A 27,884-nucleotide genomic window follows, 5' to 3' on the forward strand; every position below is an offset into this window, starting at 1 on the left:
AAATATATTAAATATTTAATAAAAAAAAATAAAGAGTAGGCTCAGAATGGAAGGCCCAAACAAAACCAAGCCTCTTGGGTAGAAATAGACATGGTGCAAAAGGATTACATTTCTCATAATCTTAAACTTCTTTAGGAAATAGTGAACATCAGATTCAATGTCTTTTCCCTCGTCCATTTCCCATTTCTCAGAATTAATAACTTGTTTGAATAGGTCAAGTTGAAACATTTATAATTGTACACATTGTCTTCTTTAGCTTTTAGCTTGATATTGATTGTGTGTGTGTATACACACACACACACACACACACACATATATACATACATATGTATGTTTTTTTTGCTCTAACTGGTTGATGATCTGAGTTTTGAGATAGCTGATTATGCCAGGCTACATGCTAGTGCTTTGTCTTTCTATCTCCTAATGGATACAATATATTTCCTGAAGAAAAGCTACTAGTGTTTGAGCCTGGGCATCTTCCATTTGTCCCGAAGCAACTGTTTCCATCTATGCCAACAAAAAGCAACGTCCACCTCTTGCTGTCAGCCCTATCTCTTAACTGGGATGTGGAGAACTTCTGGTTCAAAGAACAGTCTTCCCTCTGACATCAGCTTCACTATCCTTTGAATGTAAAGGAGTGGCACTCCTCCACTCATTGATAAACATTCTTAAACCTGATCATACCTTCACATCCTAATGACTCTGAACACCTGTAGATTATTTTCCAAACCCCATTTCACACCTCCTGCCACCTGATTATTCATTCAGATCCCTCTCAACCATCTTACCCCAAAGTTTCATCTGAATTCCATACAGCCCTTCCACTGTGCCCTCTGGAATGTCTGTTCCATAGGCAAGAAACTTCCCTTCATTCTAAATCTTTTCCTCTCCCACTCCCTCCATCTACTAGCTCTTACTGAAACCTGGATGTCCTCTAATCACACAACTTCCCTGGTCGCCCTTTTGTAATAGAAATTTAGATTTGAAGATCTTTCCCACTCATTGATAGGCCATGTTCTGACTGGATCCACTGCAAGTTAATGTTACATAATCTCAACCGGGCCTTTACTGCTACTAAGCAGTCCTACTATACCTCCTTTATTAAATCCCTATCCTACTCTCCATAGTGGCTCTAACAAACCTTTTCATCTCTCCTCAGACCTTCCATGGTTCCCCTTCCTCCCATTCTCTCAAATGAAAACCTTGCCTCACATTTTATAGAAAATATTAGAACCATTTGTCATAAACTTCCTCTCCTCCTGTCTTACTCACCACCTTCACCCTTGTCTCACATGATGAAGTAGCCTTACTCCTTACCTTCTATTTGTTCAGTCAATCCCATTTCATCCGTCTCTGCCAACAGATTACCCCCTCTGACATCCCATTCTTTTACATATTTTCAGTGTCTTCTTGTGTACTGGTTCATTCCCTTCTGACTACTAACATGCCTCCTATGTCTCCTCCATCCTGAAGAGACCTTCACTTGATCCTCTCATCTCCACTAACTGTTGTCCTATATCTCTTCTGCCCTTTGTAACTACACTCCTCTAAAAGGTCATCTACAATAGGTGCCTCTGCTTTCTTTCTTCTCCCTCTTTTTTTAACCCCTTCCAGTCTAGCTTCCAAACTTGTCATTCCACTGATCTCTCCAAAGTTACTAATGATCTCTTAATTGACAAATCCAATGATCTTTCCTCAGTCCTCAATATCCTTGACCTTTCTGTAGCCTTTGACACTGTTGATCATTATTTCCTCTTTGATACTCTCATCTCTCCAGGTTTTCAGGACATTACTCTTTCCTGGTTCTTCTCCTACCTATCTGAGTATTCCTTCTCTGTTTCTTTTGCTGCATCCTCCTCCAGATTGTGATCTCTTGACTGTATGTGTCCCTCAGTGTTCTATGCTGGGCCCTCTTCTCTTCTCCCTCTATATTACTTCACTTAATGATCTCATCAGCTCCCATGGATTTAATTACCATCTCTATGCTGATGATTCTGAAATCTGTTTATCTTGTCCTAACCTTCCTGCTGACCTCCAGTCTTGCCTCTCCAACTGCCTTTCAGACATCTTAAACTATATGTGGAATAGACATCTTAAACTCAACATGTCCAAAACTGAACTCATTATCTTTCTCCCTAAACCACTCCCCCAATACACATCTTCCATACTCCCAATCCCTGAGGCTCACAACCTAGGAGTAATCTTGGAGTCATCCTTGCTATCCCCCATATCCAAGCTGTTGCCAAGGCCTGATGATTTCACCTTTGCAGCATCTCTCAAATAAGCCCCTTTTTCTCCTCCGACACTGTACCACCCATGTGCAGGCTGTTATCACCTCACACCCTGATTATTTCAATAGCCTGCTAGTGGGTCTGCCCACTTCAAGATCCTCCCCACTTCAATCCATCCTCCATTCAGGCACTAAAGCAATTTTCCTGAAGAGAAAGGTTGAACATATTATCCCTGTACTCAATAAACTATTGAGTTTATTGTCTATGAGTCCTGTTGCCTCCAGGAGCAAATACAAAATGCTCTGTTTTGCATTCAGACCCCTTATAACCTAGCCCCTCCTGCCTCTCTGGTCTTCTTATACCCTACTCCTTGACATATATGCTTCAATCCAGTGACACTGGCCTCCTGGCTGTTCCATAAACAAGATAATTCATCTCTTGGCTCTGGGCAGTTTCTTTGGTTGTCCCACATGCTTAACACACTCTCCCTCCTCTGCTCTGATTATTGACCTCCCTGGCTTCCTTTTAAGTCCCAGCTAAGATCCCACCTTCTACAGGTAGCCTTCCCCAACCCCTCCTAATTCTAGTGCTTTCCCTCTGTTCATTATCTCCTATTTATCCTATATATATTTGTCTGCATGTTGTCTCCCTCATTAGAGTGTAAGTTCCTTAAGGGCAAGGACTGTCTTTTGCCTCCGTATCACCAGCACTTAGCACAGTTCCTGGCACATGGCAGGTGTTCAATAAATGTTTGTTTATTGATTGATATATTTACATCACTAACCAATCCTTTCATATGAAGGTAGGAAATTATATATATATATATATGTATATATGTATATACATATATGTGTGTATTTTTTAATGATGTCCTGTGCTCACTATGTCCAATGCTTCCTAGCTCTCTTCTTAAAGAAAATATTCATGTTATACAAATATGAGGTTTCTGAGGAATATAAAAGTACTGTTTCATTTTATAATTCTGAGTCATGTATCCCAGCATGCTTTTCACTGCTCTGTCTAATGCCATTCTTCAAATTGAAGTCATTAAAGTTTTAAAGTATATCTTGAATTGGTTTGGAGAATCTTAGCAATTTCTTTATAGAATTTCTCTACTTCTTAACTCAGTGCAACAAATATTGCATAAGCCATAGTTGTCTCGATATTCTTTTGCTTGTGCCCATCATGAAGATTGCAAAGAAAGATAATCAGTCCCATGAAATGAAGTTTCTTGTTGCTCTCGGGGGTTCAATGAAATAAACTCAATGAACAAGAATTTATGAATTGCCTGTTGTTGTAGGCACTAGGAACTCCATCAACTCCTTTATTTCCATTTCAAGGAAAATTTTTGAGCCACCTTTCTATTTCTCTACAACTTCATGTCTTTTAGTTTCAGTTTTAGCAATACAAATTTTCTTTCTAAAATGTAGCATATGAAACTGAACGTAGTATTGGAAATGTGGTTGGACCAAGGCTATCATCTCCCTTAACAGCCATCATGTATAACCATTGCCATTTTCACAAAATAACATGGGCTAAGTTTGTTTTTTTTTTTTTACTATTTACGATACTTTAGCATAATTGGTAGAACATGTTACAGAAACTGCCCCTGACCACAAGAGTTTAGCTTAACATAACTATATATTTTTTAAAATTATAGTGTTGTTCATTGTCTTATTCTAAATTTCATTTGCTTTTCTTCTCATTTCCAGATAACAGCAATGAAAAAAATAATGTATTATACTATGTGTATAAAAACAGTTCATAGGAACCTTAATGAGGAACTTGAGAAGTTGAATGAAAGAAAATGCAAATTGCAGAAATTGCCAGAAGAACGTATAAAATTACTTAGCTTCATTATAAAAAGTGTGAGTTTTAATATTTTAAAATTCTGAATAGATTTATTTGGGAAAATGTCAAAAACACTAATGCTGAAAATTTTTATCTTCTTTTTTATTGAACAACATGCAAAATTTTATTTTAGGCTATCTATACCTAGACTGTCATCTAGGTTTGTAAGGCACCACTGCCAAAATAGTCATTTTGAAGCAGAAATATCAAACTCATATTCTTGTGGCCTTCAAAACTCCTGAGTGCAGTCGAACCATATTAAAATGTAACTGGGAAATGTTTGTCAAAATGAATAAAAACACAAATAAATACAGATAATTTGTGTTTTTCTAAGTCAGTGCAGGGATTTGTATGTATTTGAATTTTTCTACCACTATTTCAATGACATTCAAGAATCTTCAGTCCCTCTAGGATAAAACATAATATTGTCATTTAAAGCACTTTACAATATGGCTTAATCTACCTTTCCATGTTTATTTCCCATCATTCCCCATTCTTCATCAGGTATTTTATGTTCTAGCCAAATTGGACTACTTATTATTCCCAGAATTTAGCATTTAATCTCCAGACCCTGTGTTTTTGCCTCATTGGTCTCCCATGACAGGAATGTAAATGCAAGATAATTCTTCTCACTTATGTTCTTTAGAATCTTTAACTCGCTTCAGATGCAAACTCCTATGGGAATCTTTTCTTAATATCCCTGATTAGTATTCTTGTGCTCCTCAAATGAATAAGGTTTTCCTAATTTGTTTACATTTTGTGTCCACTAGAAGAATGTAAGTTCCTTGAAGGCATGACTGCTTTTTTGTTTTTATTTTTTTACACCCAGGGCATCATTTGTAGGTGGGCATTTTAAAGATTTGAATCTATTTGAATTTCGTCAGAAAACAATGTTCTAGTTCTAGGTTATGGGCCTTAAGTTACATTCTGTGTCTAATAATTTATGGTTAACAAAAAAAAATCAGGTTTATTTACAGAACAGATAAAAGAAAAAAGTCATAACTAAACATGAGTATGAGTATATGAATTATCTGAATCTATTACATCTCAGTAACTTTGGTTAAGTTGGATCTCTGCTGCATTTTTATTGGAAACTAAGCAGGCTATATGAATAATATATTTCCTAGTTTCAGTGCTAAAATACCTCCTTATTGTTGCTATTAGAATATAAAATAAGGTAAGAATTTTAAACCAAACCACAACTTTTTCATTGTGTTCTATGGAGTATCTATTAGAATATATTGGATTGGCTTACTTTAAGATTTCTAAATGGTAGAATCTTATCATTTGAAGTTTAACAACTTAAGTTTTAAATATGAATCAGGAAATCAGACATTTATACTTGACCATAGGATCAGAATTTCTGAAGTATTTTTTATCATTTATATGATCTAATTAAACATTTGAAGTCAAAGCTCTAGATATATAAAATAGTATGTGTATATGTATGTATGTATATGCTAATTTTCATATGTTAGTAGTTACGAACTCAGCAAATATATTTCTGGTCACTCATTGGTATGTACAGACACTCACATATGCTATTATCAGTATGAAGGACAACAGTATAATAGTGGCTCGCATAATAGTGGCACATACAGCACTTGAAGGTTTGTAAAGCTCTTTACATACCTTATCACAGTTGATCTCCACAACAACCTTTTGAAGTAGGTGCTGCTGTTATTTCCATTTTACAGATGAGGGAACTGAGACTCAGAGAGGTTAATTGATTTACCCAGCATCATACAAGGGCATACTTGGGGGCATCTGGTGGCACAGTGGATAGAGCACTGGACCTGGATCAGGAAGACCTGAGATCAAATCCAGCCTCAGACACTTAGTAGATGTGGGACTCTGAGCAAGTCAGTCACCCTCTCTGAGCCTCAGTTTCCTTAAATGTTTTGTGAGGGCCAAATTGTAAAAAGCGCTTGACGTAGTGACTGGCACATAGCACTTACTGTATGTGTCTACTATAGCACCTACTGTATGTACTAGATAAATACTCATTCCCTTCCTCCCATTCTTCCCTCATGGAGCTAGTATCTGCGGCAGGTTGCAAAAACAGGTCATCTTGACTCAGCCAAAGGTCTGTATGCTGTGTAAGACTGACTCCCGTGCTAAATCAATTCTCTGTAAGTAGTTATGCACACGCACACATCTTCTGCCCTTCCTGAAGGAGCAGGAACCAAATCCTCTGAGGAAGAAGTAGCTACTGAGAGATTCACAGGGGCCATCAGGTGTGATGTCATCCGGTGAGGTCAAATAAAGAAGCATGGGGAATAGTGATTGCAGCGAATTGAGGCAGCAATTTGATAACCTGAAAACGACAGAGTCTGTTATCATCTTGAGACGTTTGTCGAGGAAGTGACAGAAAACCTCCCATAATCCAAACTGATGCCTCTGGCAACTGCTCCTGCAGCTGCTACAGCCACATATTTTAAACATCTCAAAAAAGTAAGTTCTTGCCACCAAAGCCCTTGAACATTGTCAAATGGCTCCACATCAGAAGCTGATGTGATGTCAGTGGCGAGGACATTAAAGAAAAGGCACGATCACCTGCTTTATTGCTAAGGGCCGTGGAACCTTTCCAATCTCACTCGCAGCTGAAAGGCCCCCTCCATAGGTATCGTGTGCCCGTTATAATATGGGCTCCTCAAGAGCGCAGACTGTCATACTTTACTGTTTGTTTCTCCATGGTTTTGCACACAGTCAGCACTTAAATAATTCATTCATCTTTTCATTTTCTAAATGGTTAGGGGCTGTCTTGAAATAAGGACAATAATGATAGCAGCAGCCGCAGCCCCCCCCCCACACACACACATGTATGTGTGTACATGTATGTGTATGTACATGTATGTGTGTACATATAGTATGCAGTATTTTGCAGTTTAAAAGCCCTTTCACATTTTCTGTTTTCAACCCTGTAAGAGCCCTTTGAGGTGAGCGAGACAGGTTTTATCATCATCATTTGCAGAAGAGGAAACTGAAGCTAAGAGAATTTAACCAGTTGGTAAGTGATGTGACCCCAGAAATGTTCTTGCTTCAGACCCAATGCATTTTCTTTTGCACGTACCATTATTTTTGGAATTAAAATGTCATAGTTGGAAACATTTTGATAATGTCATCTGTCAATTAAAATTCCAACGCAAGCTCCTTCCAAAGGCTCCTCCTTTTACCTCCTTTACTTCTGACCCTTCCAAATACCTTAGACCCTCCGTCTCATCAGCTTGACGTCTCTGTCTTTCCTTTGTTTCCATAGCATTAGTCTTTGCTGGATCTCTTCTTGCCTGACCGCTCTTTCTCTGTGTCCTTTGCTGGTTCATTATCTACAACCCTAAATGTAGGCGTGCCTTACCTAAATGTCTTGCTGTGGTTCTATCCTGGGCTGCCTTCTCTCCCTGTACTTTCCCTTTTGGTGACCTGATTCATTCTCATGAGTCCAGGTGACACAATGGATGGAATGATAGACTTGGAGTCAAGTTCAAATCCAGCCTCAGACGCTTACTAGCTGTGTGATCTCCAGCAAATCATTTAGCTTCTCCCTCAGCTATCTCATCTGTAAAAATGTAGACAATAACAGCACCTACCTCCCAGAGTTTTGTGAGGATCGCATGATCATCAAATTTGTAAAATACTTTGCAAACCTTAAAGAGCTCTCTAAATGCTAGCCGTTATTACTATTGTTATTATTTAACAGCAATAGACTGATGACTCCCCAGATTATACACCCAGGCCTCCTTTCACTCCTGAACTTAAGTTCTGTGTTACCAACTGACTATTCGATGTCTACACCTGGCTATCCCATTAATACCTGGAAATCACTATTTTCCAAATAGATTTCCTTATCATCCCTTCTAAATCAGTCCTCCTCCAAACTTTCGTGTTTCTGTTGATGGCACCACCATTCTTCTAATCACACAGTTTCAGAACCTTGGAATTAGCCTCTCCTCTATTTCCTAAATCCCATTCGTCAATTGTCAGGTCTTATGGATTCTCTGTCTTTTACATCCAACCTCTTCTTTCCACATACAATCACCACTCTAGTTCAGCTTGCTCTTGGACTATTGAACCATCTCCTAACTGGTCTGCCTCTTTCTAGTCTATCCTCAATGTTGATGCCAAAATAATCCTCCCAAAGCACAAATCTAGCTTATTCCACCAGCCAGAAATATTCAATATCTCTCTAACACCCTTCAAAATTATGCCTGTAAGCTACCTTCCAGATTTATCTTACCTTATTCCCTCATATACATTCTATGTTTCAAACAAATTGGCCCACTGGCTATTCTCCAGGCTTGGCATCCCATCTGCAGCCTCTCTGCCTTTGTATAGATTATCTCCTATGCCCCAAGGGCACTCCCTCCTTACTGTTTCATCTCAGAATACTTCTTCCAAGTCACGACTTAGGGACCACACTCTATAGGATGTCTTTCCTGATTCCTAAGTTGTTAGGGTCTTTCCATTACATTAACTTCATCTGTTTTGCAGGGGGTAGCCCCTAGTAGAATTCATTTGACCTAAGGATAAAGACTATTTTCATTTCTTTCTTTGCAACTCTGGCATTTATGGCGCCTTGCCCATAGTAGAAACTTACCTTAGAAAGATCAGGTGTTTCAGTTGATACAAAGATTTTTACTTTGAAATAAAAATATTCATTCTACCTTGAGGAACTTTTTTAGTTCTTGTCATATTAATATTTGTTGAATTTAATTGAATGCAGATGTTGTGGAAGTGGTCAACTCAGGTGACTAGGACTATGAGTTTTAACTGAGAAATTTGCCTATAACATAAAAGAGGACCTATATGTTAAGTTTTTTTCTGTTTGAGAAAACATTCCCAAACTGAGGCATTCCTATTTCCAAGGCAACTGTTAGCAGCAAGAGGCCCCTGACAATGCATTACTTCCACACTCATTATACTCAGTTTATATTAATTTTTCCTTCATGATATTGTTATTTTATTTTATATCTTTTGCCAAATAAATTGGGGGTATTTACAATGTATGCTGCCTCTTTTTTGTCCACATAGTAAACATTAAAATGCTTTTAACTGTTATAAAGCCAAAATCAAACTTTTGAAAAAAATCCATGTCAAGGTTCATATTTAACTAGAATTCATCGACTTGAAGTCTTTCAAGACACCCATGGTTTAATCAGGACCAGTAGCTTTTCTTTGATGATCTAGCCTTTGAGAACATTCTCCACACCATTGAAAATTAGGAACCTAGATAATGTGCTAGATTTCTGCTGGATTAAATCAAAATAGATAGTTAAACTGTATATTTTAATTCAAAACTTCCAAATATCATCTAAGATGTATCATTGTGGATGATCCTTCTATTGAAACTGAGTTCAAGTCTTTCTTGCCTTAGTATAGACCCACACAACATGTGGCCCATGGGTTGCTTGCAGCCCGCCAAAGGATTTGAGGTGGCCCAAGAAAAATATAGAGGATGTGAAAGAAAGCAAAGCTGTAACGAGTGCTTTGTCTATCCCCTGCTTAACCTACCTTCCACTATGCACCATGATACCCATCTCGTAACTTGGTCGGTGGGTTGCCACTGCACACGCTCTCCTGTTTGTTGCATGATGAGCAGCAACCAACCAATGTCAATCTGTCTCTAGCCTGAGAGGACCCAGTGGTATCTTTTTATTGTGTTTTTGGTGTTGAATAGACACAAAGTGAGTGAAGCCCAGTGCCAGCGACACCTGCTGTGTGATGAGCGGCAACAAGGTGAGGGCTTTTTCCCCTCCTTCATTGCACAGTCACCCTCCAAGTTACATGAGTGTCTGGCACTCTCTCCAAGGTGAGACACTCAGTTTAGTATTTCTTTGTATGTCAGCAGTTACTGTGGAGATTTTTTTGGTTCTAATATTAAAGTTTTGGGGGTGACTTTGTAAAATGAGTGATAAAAAGAAATGGAAGATTGAATCAGAATATAAAGTGTTTAATCCAGAATGGGACAAATAGATACTTATTTACTTATGTATTGGGAATCAAGATGGGCTCTTAGCACTTATTCAACCAAGTGCCCTTGAAGAGTTTGGCCTTTGTTTCCTTGATTAAATTAGGAGTCCTTGATGACCTCCTTGCCTCAAGGGAAAGCATAATTTACATGGATTTGAGTGACATGTTTGTGACATCAGAAGCTTTTAGACCACATGGGTTTAAGTAACATTTTTGTGATGATTTTAGGTCACGTGGGTCCTAAGGGGAGTTGCTAAGACCAGAGCCAATAGTAAGAGCTTAAGTTCTGGTCGCTCAGATGACTTTGATGATGACTAAAGAGTACATAAAAAGAGAAGACAGAGCTACTTGCTTAGGGCTCTCACTCTTGGTGGTGTGCTGATGTAGAGACTCTGGGCAGCTGTAGTTAAGAACCCTCCAGCTTGTAAACCTGGATGTTTGGACTTTGTTAAACTCTGGTAACTATGAATTGAGATTTGAATCAGACAAGATCTGTCTGTTGATGTTTGTAATTTGTTTGTATTCGCTCTGAAGCTCAGGGTGCTGGCTTTTCCCCCTGAGCTGAGTGAATGATATTTGTATGTTGGATTAAAGTAAGATTGTTAACCCCTTAAAGTTACTTTCCTCAGTAAAGCAGATCAAAGAACCTGTGCTGGCAGTGTTCCGTGAGCTGGTTGTTGTTGGTTTTACACCTTACACAGCAACTGCTAGCCGAATTGTTGAAACAACTTACACAAGAGACAAAATATTGTGCCTTTTTTACTGAGAAGTAATAGCTGTTCTGAAGGAATACGATCTTCATTGCCATTTTCAATCGAAACATCCTGACTTCAGCAAATTGGACACCAACGAAAAACAAATTAAAGCACCCAAATTGTTGAAAAATCTCAGTGTTTTTCAAGAAAGTAAACTCAGAAAATGAGGTGGCTACTAAGGTTAGTTTTCAGATTTCTAAAGAAATCATTTTCAAACATAATTACGGAGTACAACAAATTGATTGCTGGCAAGAAGTGTGATGTGTCCCATTAAGAAAACCTGGAAAATGTATTACAATTTGTGCCACTTAGCCAAGTAATTTTTAAAGCATTAATGTGATTTCATGATAAATAAAAATCTTAAATAATAAGTGTAATTGATTGATATTAATTGAAATTTCCCATTTTTAATATGGTTTATTTGCAAAATAGTTTAATCATTAATTATACCTTCACTTGGAAAGTGAGCCACTAAAAATCTATCTGCAGCCCAAAGAGTTTAGCCTATTTTAATTCTGGCTCCTACCTATTGCCAGGTTGTGCAGATCTGCCTTTGTACACAAAGGTTCTCAAAGTCAGCGATACGACCCCCTGGGGGGCAATGGAAAGACCCAGTGGGGTCATAGTAGCCTCAGGTGACACAAATTTCAAAAAGACATTAAAGGGTTAAAGAAAGTAGATTTTGAATGGAGTGCTGAGTAATTTTTTTAAAAGGGTGTGGTACGCCAAATAAGTTTGGGAACCTCTGCCTTACTGTGTACAATCTTTAAGAGTTCTTATGGCTAACAAAAATTATCATCTGGTAGCCATTCTTCTGGTGATGAACCTCTTCAAGTGTAGGTTGGTCCTCACACAACAAACACACAGGTTGTTTATGTTTCAGTGACATACTTGAGAACTGTAGGACATCCACATACCATGATGAGCCATGATTAGGATTTTAGTGTATATTTTAATGAATTGAAAAATCTTATTCTGTTAAAAATGTACTATCATGCAAATATTGACTTTGTTATATTTTACTTTTAACTTGATACCTTGTATGTCATGTTTTTTAACAGCTGGAATGGGAATTAGAAGAACTACGACTAAATGTGAAAACTCACAGTGAAAAATCTCATCATGGTAAAAAGTCTCACCATGACAAATCCAACAATGAAATTTCCATTGAAGAATCAAATTTGGAAAAGAAATACTTCGAAAAACAAAATGCCCTCAATGAAAGGATAGCATTCTGGAACAAAAAATTCGATGAGTATGTTTGTTGAATTATATAGATGCTGCCTTTTAAAACATTACATTAGGCTAAATACATCAATTATTATAACATGTAGATCAGAAATTAAGACCAGGTCCACATCTTTAGGAATAGAAAGTATTTCCAGTATAGTGTCATTAAACAAATTATGAAATATATTCTTAGTCCAGTTCATAGATATGTGTGGTTAGTACTTACCTTGAGGATAGTAGAGTCTACCCTCACTGGTTGTACCTTCCCTTTTCCCACTGCTCTTTGGGGGAGCCAGAACAGAACCCCAGGAAAGAGGGGAAAGGGTACCCTGCCAGGCCTTCGGGTTCTAATGTAAGTAAGGTGACTAAGAAGCATTAGAGATGTCATTGGTGCTAAAGCTGCCTTTAATTTTTGAACTGACAGATCAGTTCAGTTGCAATTAAATCATGGTCTAGAATCATTTAGTTAGTCTAATTCAAGATACTCAGATTTATTTGTCTTAATAGAGCTTAATAGAGAAACATATATGTGTGTGTGTACATATATATATGTGTGTGTATGTATATGTATATATTTCTGGACAAGCAGCATATTACATATACCAAGTTTTTAGTTCTAATTTAGCTGTTTAGACATAAACTGCAGCTGAAATATAAGGTATCGAAACTGTGACTAAGAATATGCTTGTTTATTTCTTAGGTAGGACACTGTGAAAATGTTAGCTATTTAAGTCTACAAAGAGTTTTCAATACTGCTATGTTATAAAATTAGCAAAGTTCACAGTGGTCATTTTAATTACTAAGGATAGAACATTTTTTTAAAAATTAGCATATGCCAAATTTTAGAACCAAACTTTATTTTTATTTGTAGCTTCTTTACTCATTAAAAAGGCTTACCTTTTAAGCTATGTGAATCATGAAAGACACATTTAAGATTTTTCGAAAACTTACAAAAATACTATGGTAAAGTAGTTCATTCATTACAATACCTTTATATATATTTTTCCCCAATAGAATTGAAATGCTTTATCAGAATGAAGTCAAACGAAAGAAGAAAAAACACGGTTTACTAGTGCCATTTTTGTTCATTGAATTGGAAACAGTGGGGAATATCCATTTTGAAGAGGGCACACCATCACATGACTGGTAAAAATGTTTACAATTTGATAATTTTTCTCACTACTTAAATACTCAAATAAACATGAACAGACTATAATTTGAGTTGAAAAGATCTGATGTTTCTAAGTGTCAGTACTAGAGGCATTGGTGAGTCATAGGTCAAAAATTAAATTGCCCAGGAAAAGCTGGGAGTGAAGAGTAGAAAGCTGGTATTAGAATAGACCAATACGCAGAAATATTTGGGAGTCCACAATCAAAAAAGAATTAAGTGGACAGTCAGGATGCACATATATATTGCAGGTAACAGAAAAGTATGCATTGAAATTAGGCTGGCAGGCAATCAAGAACTAGGAGGAAGAGTACCAGTAATGAAGGGTAAAACAGAACAAAAATTGAGATAATCAATGCATAATGAATAGGGCTCAGAGCATATGTGCTCATAAAAATGTATGCACAAAAGTGTTAGAATCTGCTGGGTATTTATAGCATAAATAAAATTCATACTAACTCCCATATGAGTGATGAAAGGCCCTTGAAAAATACCCTGGAATGATCTGAATAATTTTGTTTAAATTTTTATCTCTGTTCAGTGTGTGTACCTAAATATAATTAGTACCAACTATTTGTTTCTTTTACCTGATACAAAATTAGCTCTTAAAAAAACTGAAAGAAAATTATGTAAAAAGTAAAATGACTAAGATGCATTTAGATAATTGTGACAGCCCAATTATAAGTTTCTGAATAGCTTTAATTGATTTTGGTATTAACAAATATATGTTTTTTAAAAAAAATATGAATAATCTTAGCAATTTACTAGGGAGAAAATCAAATGTATATTGACAGAGTTTCAAGTACTATTTTCAACTTCAATACTGTAGTCTCAATGTGGCCACTTCTACAATTTCTTTAACTTATGTTAAGAGGTCATTTTAAAAATGCTTTAGATTACTATGTGTGCATCGTTTGTAGTTGTAGTTTCATTTATATACTAATTTATTTTTCAAGTCAAGGATGTAGATTTGAACATGGAGCAGTTGAACCATCAGTTTTTTTTAAAAAAAATGTTCTTTCTACCAAGTTACCTTTTCTGTAATTCCTTTAAGAAAAAAAGCAATGTGGTTTCCTAATTTTACCTTCTTTAGTATTCCTTAACTTGTTTTCTTTTGTAAAGTAGTATTACTAAAAAATTTATTTTTTCCAATTTTATAAAAGTCCTTATTTTATATTATGGGCAGCTTTTTAGTTTTTATTTCATAAGTAATCTGTTGATGCAGCATTTTCTCTAAGATCTCTTTTTCTTGATTCTAACAATAAACCCTAATAAGTGAAATTGATTCTGATGATATCAGTCACCAACATTTTATTGTGTTGGATGTAGAGTCAATACCACAAAATAGGATATAGAGTTTAGCTCTCAAGAAACTTAATAGTCTATTTATAAAGAATATGAATAGATGAAAAAATATAATATGCAATTCATAAATAGATGAAAATGTATAATACTTCATGTAGCATACATGAAAATAATTTAGGCCACTTACAAAACAAACATACATATAACTGCAAAATAACAATATCTTTATGGCAGAGAATAGCATATATTTTATTTTACTATATAGCACTTAGCACAGTACTTTATACACACTCATGAAATAGCCACATGTGGTTAGCCTCAATTTGTACATTCTAACTTAGTATGGTTTCATTATTGTACCTTGTAAATTGGGCCTTTGATCTCATTTGCGTATCTGTTAGTACTCAGAAGAAAGTCCAGTTTATGTTAATATTGGTAGGCTTTTAACAGTATACACAGGTCATGTGGACTGAGTATTCATTTAACTTTTTCATACAGGACTGTATGGAGAATAATATCTACATAAATTATGTTTTGATCAAGATAGAATATCAGAATTCTTATCCATAATTTTTATTTTAAACTGAGCCCCCGAATTTTGCTATGATAATGTCTCAATAGATCTATGGATCTGTCTCTTTACTGTGGCAAATTGCAACTCAGACAAGCCTTCTCATTGTATTCTATTTTTGTTCATTTCATTCCATAAGAGCTTCATCAAGAATGTTTCCAACATGCCGATGACTTTCCTTTAGGTCTCTAATATTTTTTAACTATCAGTATAAAACTTAAGCTCTCTGTGATATTTTACATGTGGCCTACCTACCCCCTTTTTTTGTTCATGTATTTCCTTGATGATCCATGTCATGGTTACCTGTACTTCTTATAGGCAGATCATTTTTGGCAGTGTACAATAGCCTATTTAAATCATCATGTGACTTTCCCTTATTCTTTGGATCACCTGCAGTTTTTATTCTTTTTCAGTCATGATGCTCCTTCACTCATATATATAGCCATATAACAGTCACCGAAAGAATGTTAGTTCCAAAAAGATAGGTCTTTTTTGTCAAAGAGCCACTTGGGATAATTGAAGTTATTACACAACTTCTCAGAAGCTATCTAGCCTACTCTTTTCTTCCTGTTCAGTTCTGGACCCAGCTTATCTTTCTGCAGCATCTATCCAAGATAATGTACTGTCGGAGTAGTTCATTGGGCTGCCCACTTAAACTTATGCCATACTCTGAGTAATATACCTTCTTTCTCCTCCTAATTTTTCCTGTATGGATTCCTGTGCTGATTTCTTTTGGCCATGATTATTATCGACAAAGCAGTCAGTGGAATATCATGTGTCAACAGGAACATCTGGAGAACCTTATAGGAAATCCTTTATTCATTTGGACACTGTGAAATATGGTCTCTTTGACATTGACAGATGCCTTTGATGAGAATGCCTTCTTCTTTTATGATTCAATATCTATAATTAAAGAATTGTTAAAGTTATCTCCATGGTTGTGTACCTCAAGAAATTTTAACCGACATGTGACAAGACATGTGCTATTGGAAGCATCTCTACCCTTTAAAGACTATTTCTATCAAATAAGATGGTGTGTTGTTACCGGTGAACAATAGACGTAGCAGGATCCTGTATAGATAGTTTTCACTTCTCAATCAGTGTAGTTTGATGTAGAAAATCATATGCAGAAGTCTACTTTTGTCGTTTTCATTAAGATCATTTTAACACATACATAAACTACTCTTAAAAATTTTTATAAAAAAGAGAAAATAGACATATGGGTTAGGAATTATGAATGTTTTGGTCAGGATTTTGATAATATAGAATGTGGTCCTTTTCATTCTTTTGTAATCTTCCCCTCTTTAAGGTATTTTGAAAATCGATTATCAGCAACCTTTTAAATTGCCACCTCCTATGCATATTTCTTCTATCTGTATTTTGTAAGTTATGGTCATTTTTCCAGACTTCAGTTTCTTAAGGAATATTTTAGAATTCTCCTATAGCACATTGTAGAATGAGGTTTTGTGATTCCACTGTCATCAAGGATAATAATAGACCATCATAGAAATACTGATAAATCTGTTCTATTCCATGTCTATTTTTTGCCCTTCCAATTTCATCCATAACTGCTTTTGGAATCTGCTTAGTTGGATCATCTGATGCTAAATATCCTTCGGTATCATTTTCCTAATTACTTTTCACTGTTTTGTGAGATGATGCTCCTCATAATTCAACTTAATAGGCTTGTATTAAAATATTATGCATTAAACCCTGTCCTAGGTACAAAGGATACAAATTTTAAAAGTGAGATGGTCCTTGTCCTCAAGGAGTTTGCTTTTTTCTAGAGGGATACAACAGATAAGTAAATAGAGGATATGGAACCCTTCCTCCCCCCCTCAAAAAATACACAATGATTATAAGACAGGGAGCTAATTATTGGAAGAATCGGGAAAAGGAGATAACTCTTTAGCTGAACCTTGAATGACGTTAGGTGTACCAAGAAACAGACCCTTCTGCCACGTACTGGTTTGCAAATGAGTTTATACTCTTAACCAATGCTGTCCTTAGCTACCATGTTTCCACTTGACAACAAGATTGATCATTTGCAGGCTCCATCAGTTTGGGGGCTCTTTTGGCCTTTGTGTCATGCTATTTTATATCAATTAAACTTCTCTAAGAAATTATGAGAACCAGTCAACAGACATTTACTAAGCACTACCTATCTACTGAACACTGTGATTAACACTAAAGATAAAAATTAAAAGAATGAGAAAAATCCCTGCTCTGAAGGAGTTTCCATTGAAATAGGGGAGATAAATAACATATGTGGAATAGATACATGGAGAGTAACTTGAAGTAGTTAAATGCAAGGTGGTTTGGAGAAACAGGGCACTTGGCATTAGGGGGACATCAGGGAAGACTTCATGTAGAAAGTGGTACTTGACCTGTGTCTTGAAGAAAGAAAGGGTTTCTATGAGACAGGGGTGAAGAAGGAGTGCATTATAGGCACAGGGGGAGACTAATACAAAAGCACAGAGATGGGAAATGGAATGTCAGACATAAAGAATGGAGGCCAGTTTGACTAGGCTATACAGTGCAGGAAGAGGAAAAGACTAGAGTTAAGGCCAGGTAGTAAAGGACTTTAAAAGCTAAATGTGAATTTAAATTTTATCCTAAAGGTAATATGGAGCCAATGAAATTGAAGGAGTAGGAGAGATACTGGAATGGAGGGACACTTGAGGCAGGGATACCAATTAGGAGGCTATTGAAGTCATCAAGGTGGGTGGTAATTAGGACCTGAAGTAAGGTGGCAGCTTTGTGATAAGAAAGAGGGGGCTAAACACAAGGGATATTGTAGAGGTAGAAACAGCAAGATTTGGCATCTGTTGGGGGATTGAAGAATCAAAGGTGATATGAAGGTCCAATAACCTGAGTGATTGGAAGGATGGCAGTGGCCTCAACAAAAAAAGGCAAGTTTGGAGAGGAGTGACTTTTGGGAAAAGATAATGAATTCTGTTTAGTTCTAGATGTTGATGTGCATACACACACACACACACACACACACACACACACACACACACACACACATATCTGTGAGCCATGATAGACATAGACATAATGAAACTCATGGAAATTGATAATGTTACCAAGAGAAAAAGAGTATAGAGAGAAGAAAAGAGAGCCAAGGACAGAGCCTGAGAGAAAATCTATGGTTAGGGGGTCTGATATGAATGGTGACCCAGCAAATAAGACTGAGGAGTGGTCAGAAATGCGGGAGAAACCAGGAGAGAGTAGAAAACCCAGAAAAAGAGGATGATCAGTACACTAAAAAGGAGCAGAGAAGTCAAGAAGGAGGAGAACTGAGGAAAAAATGCTCAGATTTGGCAATGAAGAAATCATTTTTAATTTCAAGGAGAGCAGTTGAATGATGATGTTAGAAGGCAGATTTCAAAGAATTAAAAAGTGTGTGATAAGAAAGGAAATGAAGGTGACAGGTGTAGATAGCTTTTTCCAAGTTTGGCTGAAAAAGATACAAGGTAATAGTTTGAGGGGATGATAGGATCTAGTGAAAGTTTCTTAAGGGTGGGAGAGATTCAGGTATATTTGAAGGTAGTAGAAAAGAAAACAGTAGATAGGCAAAGGTTGAAAATTAGAGAGAGATTGCAGACTGCAGGAGAAGATGTAGGGGATGGGATCCAAGGTATATGTACAGGGGTTGCCTCAGCAAAGAGAGGGGTAATCTCATTGAGGAAAGGAGGAAACAATATAGGATGATGTCAATGGATTTTGAAGAGAAGAGAAAAAATAATAAATGCATGTCACTTGGTTGAATTGCACTTCGAAAGGAGGATCTTTCATGAAAAAATAACTATGGTTAGGTCATTTTTCTTGCATCAGAATGAGTAACAGTGAACCCAAATGAGACCCCATTTATCAGATGCCCTATGCTGAACAGGCTAAGCAGGGACCTCAGTGACAGAGGTGGGGAGAACAAAAACAAATATGGAAGCATATCTACTTGAGTCAGCAGGGAGAAAGAGCAAGAAATCCTAAATCAACAAAGTTCCAAACACTAGCATTAGACAGAACAAGAAGCAAAATCAACTGTACTACAGTGGACACAATTTTAGCTAGTATCATTGCAAGAGGAAAGGGGAATACTGGAATTGGAATCATTTAAGCAAAGTTACAGCAAGAGCAGTTAATGTACCAAGGACAGCTCTGGGTCTCTGTTGTTTGATAGTGAAGATAACTCCATTTATATAGCCCTTTAAATATTTCCTCTTAATTATTATCACCATTGTATGAATGAGAAAATAGGCTCAGGAAGAGAGAATGACATGTTCATACGTGACAGCCAATATATGATCTCGGGTCTTGAACTTGACTCCAAGTCCATTGCTCTTTCTGAGTTGCCTCTTGTGTTGCTGAGCTCTTATAACTCTAGGACACATAAGGCTAGTCAGTGAGCCCAGAAGCAGCATATAGGAAGACCTGCTTGAACCAAGAGAACATTGTACACGGTAACAGCCACATTGTTCGATGACTGACCTTGATAGACTTGGCTCTTCTCAGCAGTGCAAGGATCTAAGACAACTCTAAAAGACTCACGATGGAAAATGCTATCCACACCCAGAAAAAGAACTCTGGAGTCTGAATGCAGTGGAAGCATGCTATTTGCTGTCCTTTTCTTTTGTTGTTTTGTTTCTTCTTTCTTGTAGTTCCTCCCATTAGTTGTAATTCTTCTTTACATCATGACAAGTATGAAAATATGTTTAATATGAATGTATAAGTAGAGTCTATATCAGATTACACACCATCTTGGGGAGGGGGGAAAAGAAGGTAGGGGAGAAAATTCAAAACTCAAAATCTTATGGAAGTGAATGTTGAAAACTAAAAATAAATAAACTTTATTTTTTATAAAGAAAAGATTAATTATATAAAAAAGAAGACCTGCTCGTGGTGCTTACTAGACAAGTTATTAAATCTCTCCAAGCCCCAATTTCCTCATCTGCAGAAGAGCATAATAATACCTATAGTACCTTCCTCATAAAGTTTTGAGGATTATATAATGTATGTAATGTGTTTTACAAACTTTAAGGCACTATATAAATGTGTGCTATTATCATTATTATTAGTACTGCTACAATATAAAGATGAAGTACCATCAATATTATTATTAATTCTGCTCCTTAGAGACGCCCTCTAGGCCCTAAAGGGACCTTGACAAGCTAAGTCAATCTCAGACTGTGTTGAAGTAGAGATCTGTTAACAGAGGATCTTAAAATTTGAAGAGACCTTCAAGGTCTCTTCCAGCCCAACTTCCCATGCAGAAATTACCTCAACATTTTTTTTCAGGCTAAATACCTTCAGTTTCTTTAACCATCCCTCATAGGGCATGGTTTTGTGCTTCTTCATTATCTTAGCTGCAGTCCTTTGAGTGCTCAGTTTTCCAGTATCCCTCAGACTTTGGTGTCCAGAACAAAATAAAGGGTAAGATTCAAGATGCAGGCTGACTGACTGAAAGTACAATGGTGCTGGTACTTCCTTGTGATTGTTGTGAAAGCCTACTAAGCACCTATGCAGATGCAAAAGCTTCTTCAAGATTATGTCAGAGCACAAGCTAGAGCAGGTCCTGTCAATTAGGAAGATCTTGGAGTATGGGCTTGGCAACAGAATAGACAGAGTGTGTGTGTGCGTATGTGTATGTATATGATATATAATAATAGCACCTATATATGTGTGTGTGTGTGTGTGTGTGTGTGTGTGTGTGTGTTGAAGTTCAGGGGCACCCCAAAATGTTGGGGTACAAAGGTTGTCTTGAAAGAATTCACTTAGGCTGTCTCCAAATCAAGTAAAGGCATTTACTGTGGATAACACAACACATCAAGCAGGCTCCTCCACCCCTTAAAAGGGAGACGCAGCTTAAGGGAGACAGCAGCTTAAGGAGAGGGAAGTGGCAGCCCCCTAAAGGAGAAGGCCACTTCAGGGAGAGGCCTTCTGCTAAAGGGAGACACCCACTTGCCAGGAGAGGCCAGGGATTCATGTAGAGGAAAACCTTCCCTGGGCAGGGAGATGAGGTAACCAGGGACAATAGTCCAGAATTTTGATCGCATCTAGGCACAACATTATTCCATTGTTCAGCCCAAGGTGGACCAGCCTACTTGAATCTCATGGTCTACTAAAGTGGGTTTAAGTGGTATTTGAGATAATGGGCTTCTCACTGACCACTCCCATTTGAATCCATTTGAATCATATGTATATATTCACTTATAAATAGGTGGGTAGATATAGATATCTGTTATCTGAAGACCAGTCTCATTTCAGAGTCTCATCCCCATGAAGCTGGCCACTAGTTGATGATTTTCTTTTCAACCACAGCAACCCATTTTGCCTAAATTCAATTCAACCAGTATAGTTAAGCACTTGTTATGTACAATGCACTTTTCATTTCTGGGGATTCAAAGTTGTGGTTTTTTTATGATTCTTTCCATCAAGAAACTTACATTCTACTGTGAGATATAAGAATTAATTAAATAAGTAAATATAAGATATTTTGAGGAAAGCTATTAACCAGAGGAATCAAGAAAAGCCTTCCAAAGTAGGTGGCATCTAAGCCAAGCCTTGAAGGAAGCTATGGATTCTAATAGACAAAGATGAGAACAAGGGAGTGAATCCCAGCCAAGAGGCATAGACTATGCAAAGGCCCTGAGACAAGACATGGAACACTAAGATCATAGAACAATAAGATTTGAATATGAAGGGAGTGATAGGAACCATCTGGAAGAGTAGGTTGAAGTTAGAGTGTGGAGATATTTGAATGACAAGCTGAAGAATTTTTATTTGCTCCTAGAGGCAGTATGGAATGAGACCTTTGGTTTAAGAAGGTTATTTTGGCAGATATATAGAAAACAGATTGGAAAGGGGAAAAACTAGAAGGAAGGAAACAAATGAGACTATTACAATATTCCAGGCAAGAACTAATGAAAGTCTTAATTAGGTTGATGCCCCATGAGTAGAAAGAAAGGGTTTGGAGGTGAGTGGATTATAGAAATAGAGTCAACGAGATTTAACAACTAATTACTTGATTGGAGATGAGTGATAGGGATGAGTAGACAGTGTTTTCAAGTTTTGGGTGACTGGATGATGCCCTCGATAAAACGGGAAGAGAAATGGGGTTCAACATACTTAGCCTAGTTTCTGGTGTTTAGTAAGCACTTAGTAAATGCTTGTTTATTTTAAAGGAAGATAATGGGTTAGGTAGATTTGAGAATCATCAACATGGAGATAGTAATTAAAACCATGGGAGCTGAGGAGATTACCAAGTGAAGTAGTAAAGAAGGAAGAGAGGAGGACCCAGGAAAGAACCCTATGAGACACTGTAACAACAGTGTTATTTGCAGCTACTGTGGCTGTATAAGGCTAATAGCATCAGCACACAGGAGGGCTGCTAGCACAAGTTCTTTGATCTGCTTTTCTAAGGAAAGTATCTTTAAGGGTTTACAATCTCACTTTAATTAAACATACATATATCATTCACTTAGCTCAGGGGAAAAAGTCAGCACCCTGAACTTCAGAGAAAACAGAAATTACAAGCAGAAATTACATAAACACAGTAAAATAACACAAAGCAGAAGACAGGCTTTTAGCTGTCTGTCTAAGACATTATATACATAGTTACCAGAGAGTGAAGCACCAACATCTGGGTTTTCAAAGCTGGGGGACTCCAATGGCTACCCAGAATCTCATCTGGTCAAATCACATGACACTTCCAGCGAGTGAGTCCCAAACAAAATGCTAACCTCAGAGTATATATATATATACTTTTTCAGGGTCAGAGAGCTTCACACCTCTCCTGATCTAATTAGCAAAAGGGTGTGGGCAGTCCTACAAACAGAGGCAAGACTCAGTCAAGGGGCCTTGATTGCCTTAGTGCTGAGAAGCACTCCAAAAGAAAAAGCAGTAAAAAAAGTCCCACTTTGTTTGCCCTTACAGACACCTATGGTTTGAGGGCATGATCTGGAGCAGGATCCAACAGAAGAGATTAAGAAGTGGTCAGATAGGGGTGGAGCCAAGATGGCGGCTGGAAAGCAGGGACTAGTGTGAGCTCCCCACCAAGTCCCTCCAAACACCTATAAATAATGGCTCCGAACCAATTCTAGAACTGCAGAACCCACAAAACAGCAGAGGGAAGCAGGGCTCCAGCCCAGGACAGCCTGGATGGTGTCTGGGTGAGGTCTATCCCGCACGGAGCTGAGAGCAGAGCAGAGTGGAGCGGAGTGGAGCAGAGCCCAGCATGAGCGGCACAAACCAACCAGACCAGGAGCCGGGCAGAGTGTGCCCTAGCGCCCTGAATCAGTGAGCTGCAGCAGTTACCAGACTTCTCAACCCACAAACACCAAAGACAACAGAGAAGGTTAGTGGGAAAAGCTGTGGGAGTAGAAGGAGTTCTCAGTTCAGCTACCGCCTTGGGGGCAGTGGAGGTGGGGCAGCTACAGAAGTACAGCTGCAGTTGCTTCTTGCCCCAGGCCCACCTGGTGGGAGGAATTAAGTGGTGGATCAGAGCAGGAGTGAAGAGCCTGCTGAAGATCTAAGTCCAGTCCGGGTTGAGGGTTCTTGGGGAAGGAGGGGTGCTGGTGTGGCAGAGCTGGCACATCCCCCCAAGCTTGGAACATAGTTCTCTTAACTCCACAAGCAGTCATACCCCGCTGAAAAACTCAAGGGTCAAGTTAGTTGGCTGGGAATATGGCCAGGCAGCAAAAACACACCCAGATTCAGTCTCAGACTTTGGAATCTTTCTTTGGTGACAAAGAAGACCAAAACATACAGACGGAAGACGTTAACAAAGTCAAAGAGCCTACAACAAAAGCCTCCAAGAAAAACATGAACTGGGCTGAGGCCATGGAAGAGCTCAAAAAGGATTTGGAAAAGCAAGTTAGAGAAGTAGAGGAAAAATTGGGAAGAGAAATGAGAAGGATGTGAGAAAATCATGAAAAACAAGTCAGTGACTTGCTAAAGGAGACCCAAAAAAATACTGAAAAATATACTGAAGAAAACAACACCGTAAAAAATAGACTAACTCAAATGGTAAAAGAGCTCCAAAAAGCCAATGAGGAGAAGAATGCCTTGAAAGGCAGAATTACCCAAATGGAAAAGGAGGTCCAAAAGACCACTGAAGAAAATACTACCTTAAAAATTAGATTGGAGCAAGTGGAAGCTAGTGCACTACTTTATGAGAAATCAAGATATTATAAAACAGAACCAAAGGAATGAAAAAATGGAAGACAATGTGAAATATCTCATTGGAAAAACCACTGACCTGGAAAATAGATCCAGGAGAGATAATTTAAAAATTATTGAACTACCTGAAAGCCATGATCATAAAAAGAGCCTAGATATCATCTTTCAAGAAATTATCAAGGAGAATTGCCCTGATATTCTAGAGCCACAGGGCGAAATAGAAATTGAAAGAATCCATCAATCACCTCCTTAAATAGATCCCAAAAAGAAATCTCCTAGGAATATTGTCGCCAAATTCCAGAGCTCCCAGATCAAGGAGAAAATTCTGCAAGCATCCAGAAACAAACAATTTGAGTACTGTGGAAACACAATCAGAATAATCCAAGATCTGTCAGCTTCTACATTAAGAGATTGAAGGGCTTGGAATATGATATTCCAGAGGTCAATGGAGCTAGGATTAAAACCTAGAATCACCTACCCAGCAAAACTGAGTATCATGCTCCAAGGCAAAATATGGATTTTCAATAAAAAAGAGGACTTTCAAGCTTTCTCAGTGAAAAGACCAGAGCTGAATAGAAAATTTGACTTTCAAACACAAGAATCAAGAGAAGCATGAAAAGGTAATCAAGAAAAAGAACAAGAAAAAGAAATTGCAAGGGACTTACTAAAGTTGAACTGTTTTGTTTACATTCCTACATGGAAAGATGATGTGTATGATTCATGAGACCTCAGTATTAGGGTAGCTGAAGGGAATATGCATATATATATATGTTTATATATATATAAGTGTATGTGTATATATATATATATCTTTTTATATATATATATAAGTGAATGGGTATGTGTGTGTATATATATATATATATGTATGTGTATAGAGAGAGAGAGAGAGTGGACACAGGATGAGTTGAAGATGAAGGGAAGATATCTAAAAGAAATAAAATCAAATTAAGGGATGAGAGAGGAATATATTGAGAGAGGGAGATAGGGAGAGATAGAATGGGGTGGATTATCTTGCATAAAGGTGGCAAGAGGAAGCAGTTCTGTGGGAGGATGGGGAGAGGGCAGGTGAGGGGGGAATGAGTGAATCTTGCTCTCATCAGATTTGGCCTGAGGAGGGAATACCATACATTTTCAATTGGGTATCTTACCCCACAGGAAAGAAGAGGGAAAAAGATAAAAAAAAAAGGGGATGATGGAGGGGAGGACAGATGGGGGTGGAGGTAATCAAAAACAAACACTTTGGAAGGGGACAGGGTCAAGGAAGAAAATTCAATAAAAGGGAATGGGTTGGGAAGGAGCAGAATATAGTTAGTCTTTCACAACATGAGTATTGTGGAAAGGTTATCCATAATGATACACATGTGGCCTATGTTGAATTGCTTGACTTCTTAGGGAGGGTGGATGGGAAGGGAAGAGGGGAGAGGATTTGGAACTCAAAGTTTTAAAAACAGATGTTCAAAAACAAAAAAAAAAAAGTTTTTGCATGCAACTAGAAAATAAGATACACAGGCAATGGGGCATAGAAATTTATCTTGCCCTACAAGAAAGGAAGGGAAAAGGGGATGGGAGGGGAGTGGGGTGATGGAAGGGAGGGCTGATTGGGGAAAAGGGCAACCAGAATATATACCATCTTGGAGTGGGGGGAGGGTAGACATGGGGAGAAAATTTGTAATTCAAACTCTTGTGAAAATCAATGCTGAAAACTAAATATATTAAATAAATAAAAGAACTAGAAGAAGGGGGTTATGGGAGCAGAGAGGAAAAATTTCTTAGCTTTACAGTAGCTTAGAAACACATGAGAACTGATTCCATGGCTTAATCATTTTAATATAATTTTACTAATTTAAAAAAAAAAAGAAGTGGTCAGATAGGTAGAAGGAAAATCAAGAGACACTGGTGTCCTGAAAACATAGACAGAAGAGAATGTTGAGGAGAAAGTGAGCAACAATACCAAAGGCTGCGGGGATGTCAAGGAGTTGGAGGACAGAGAAAAGGCCATTGGATTTGGCACCTAGGAGATCACTAGTTAGTAACTTTGGAGAGATCAGTTTCAGTGGAATGATGTCCTTAGTTTTCAGAATCCTCCTCTTCTGTCTTCTTGAAACTTTACTACATGTTTTTGCACATGTTCAGTCTTCTGGGCCCTTCCCCATTCTCCACGTTTCTTCCACGATTGCTGACTTTATTTGGTCAATCACTTCTGCAAGTTCTTTTAGTGTCCTGAGAGACAGTTCATCTGAACCAGTATACTAATTTATTTACAACAGCTAAATGTTCTATTATCTCTTCATCTATTTAATACTTTAAATTTGTATGTAATCATGTTTATTCTGTCCTTTCCACTTTGAAAAGTCTCCTTGACATATTAAAATGGAAGCAAAAGATTTGCCAAGTAGACCAGCTTTCTTCCTGTTGTCCGTCCAGCGCTGTAGGCACATCCCTATCTTGTTCTTCCTATTCGGGATACACATTAAAAGCCTTTTGTACTGCACTAAGCATTTTTCACAAATTTCATCCAGTTTATTTTAACTATAACTTTTAATTCAGCATTTAGCACAGTACCTGACATATAGTAGGCATTAGCAAATACTAGTTGACTGACTATCCAGGTTGGATGAACAGATATTCAGTGCAATGCAGTAGACGAGGCACTGCTGATTAAAAGGTGAGATAACACAGTCCCAGCACTTACAATCCTCATTTTTTACAAAAACTTCATGTATATATTCATTATTTTCTAGGTCAGGGCTGTCCAAAACACGGGCCATGCACCACCGTGCAGTCTGCCTGTGTCCTCCACAAGCACAAAAATCGATATAAATGCTTTAGTTAAAGCATCTATGTCAATTTCCACACCCGTAATAAACACAGGCGGGCTGCATAAAATCACACCACAGGCCGCGCTTTGGACAGCCCTGTTCTAGGTAACTAACCCTAATAGGCCAAGTTTATTTTATAAATTGCAAATAAGGCATTATACCACAATAAGTAATACTGAACTAGGGCTGGTGTCAGAGAAAACGGATTGTTGTGTCACTTTTATGTGTCTAACTTGGGGTTAAGGGCTATAGTCATTGTCTCAGGACAAGATGACATTTTCCTCTTTGTAGGATCTCACTGGTTTACAGTTAGGTGACACAGTAGAAACAGTGCTGGATCTGGAGTCAGAAAGACCTGAGTTCAAATCCCACCTCAGACACTTACTGACTTTATGACCCTGGACAAGTCACTTCTCTTCTGTTTGCCTCTGCTTCCACAACTCTAAAATTGGGATGATGATAGCACTTACTTCCCGGGGTGGCTGTGAGGATCAAATAAGATAATAATCGTAAGGTGCTTAGCACAATGCCTAGCACATAGTAAGCACAGTATAAATGCTAGTTATTATTATGTATGTTGTCAAATGTTGGTGCTCCTAAGCAGCTGGGGGATGATCTGTGGCCTGTGGTCTATGATCTGGCTTGTCTTAATGGCTTCCTGTCTGCGATGGAGTAAAACCATTTTTTAAGAATGATAGAGGGAGGAATCTCAGGAGCAGAATGAGAGGATCAACCAATTCAACATAAAGGTGTAAGATTTTAAATAAATGCTATATTGTTTGACAGAACAATTCTCCAGTG

The 27,884-nt window shown here is 37.7% G+C and overlaps 1 protein-coding gene across 1 annotated transcript in view; it reads left to right on the forward strand.

Moving 5' to 3' along the window:
* The window catches only part of LRRC9 (leucine rich repeat containing 9), a 188,794-nt gene that overhangs the window by 33,094 nt on the left and 127,816 nt on the right, over positions 1-27,884 (forward strand). The window contains exons 8-10 of the mRNA XM_036735971.1: positions 3,944-4,099; positions 11,866-12,059; positions 13,049-13,180. Of these exons, the coding sequence (XP_036591866.1) occupies positions 3,944-4,099; positions 11,866-12,059; positions 13,049-13,180 (482 nt within the window). The remainder of the gene's footprint in view (positions 1-3,943; positions 4,100-11,865; positions 12,060-13,048; positions 13,181-27,884) is intronic.

The sequence above is a fragment of the Trichosurus vulpecula genome, chromosome 8, assembly GCF_011100635.1.
Source record: "Trichosurus vulpecula isolate mTriVul1 chromosome 8, mTriVul1.pri, whole genome shotgun sequence".
In the NCBI taxonomy this organism is placed as follows: Eukaryota; Metazoa; Chordata; class Mammalia; order Diprotodontia; family Phalangeridae; genus Trichosurus; species Trichosurus vulpecula.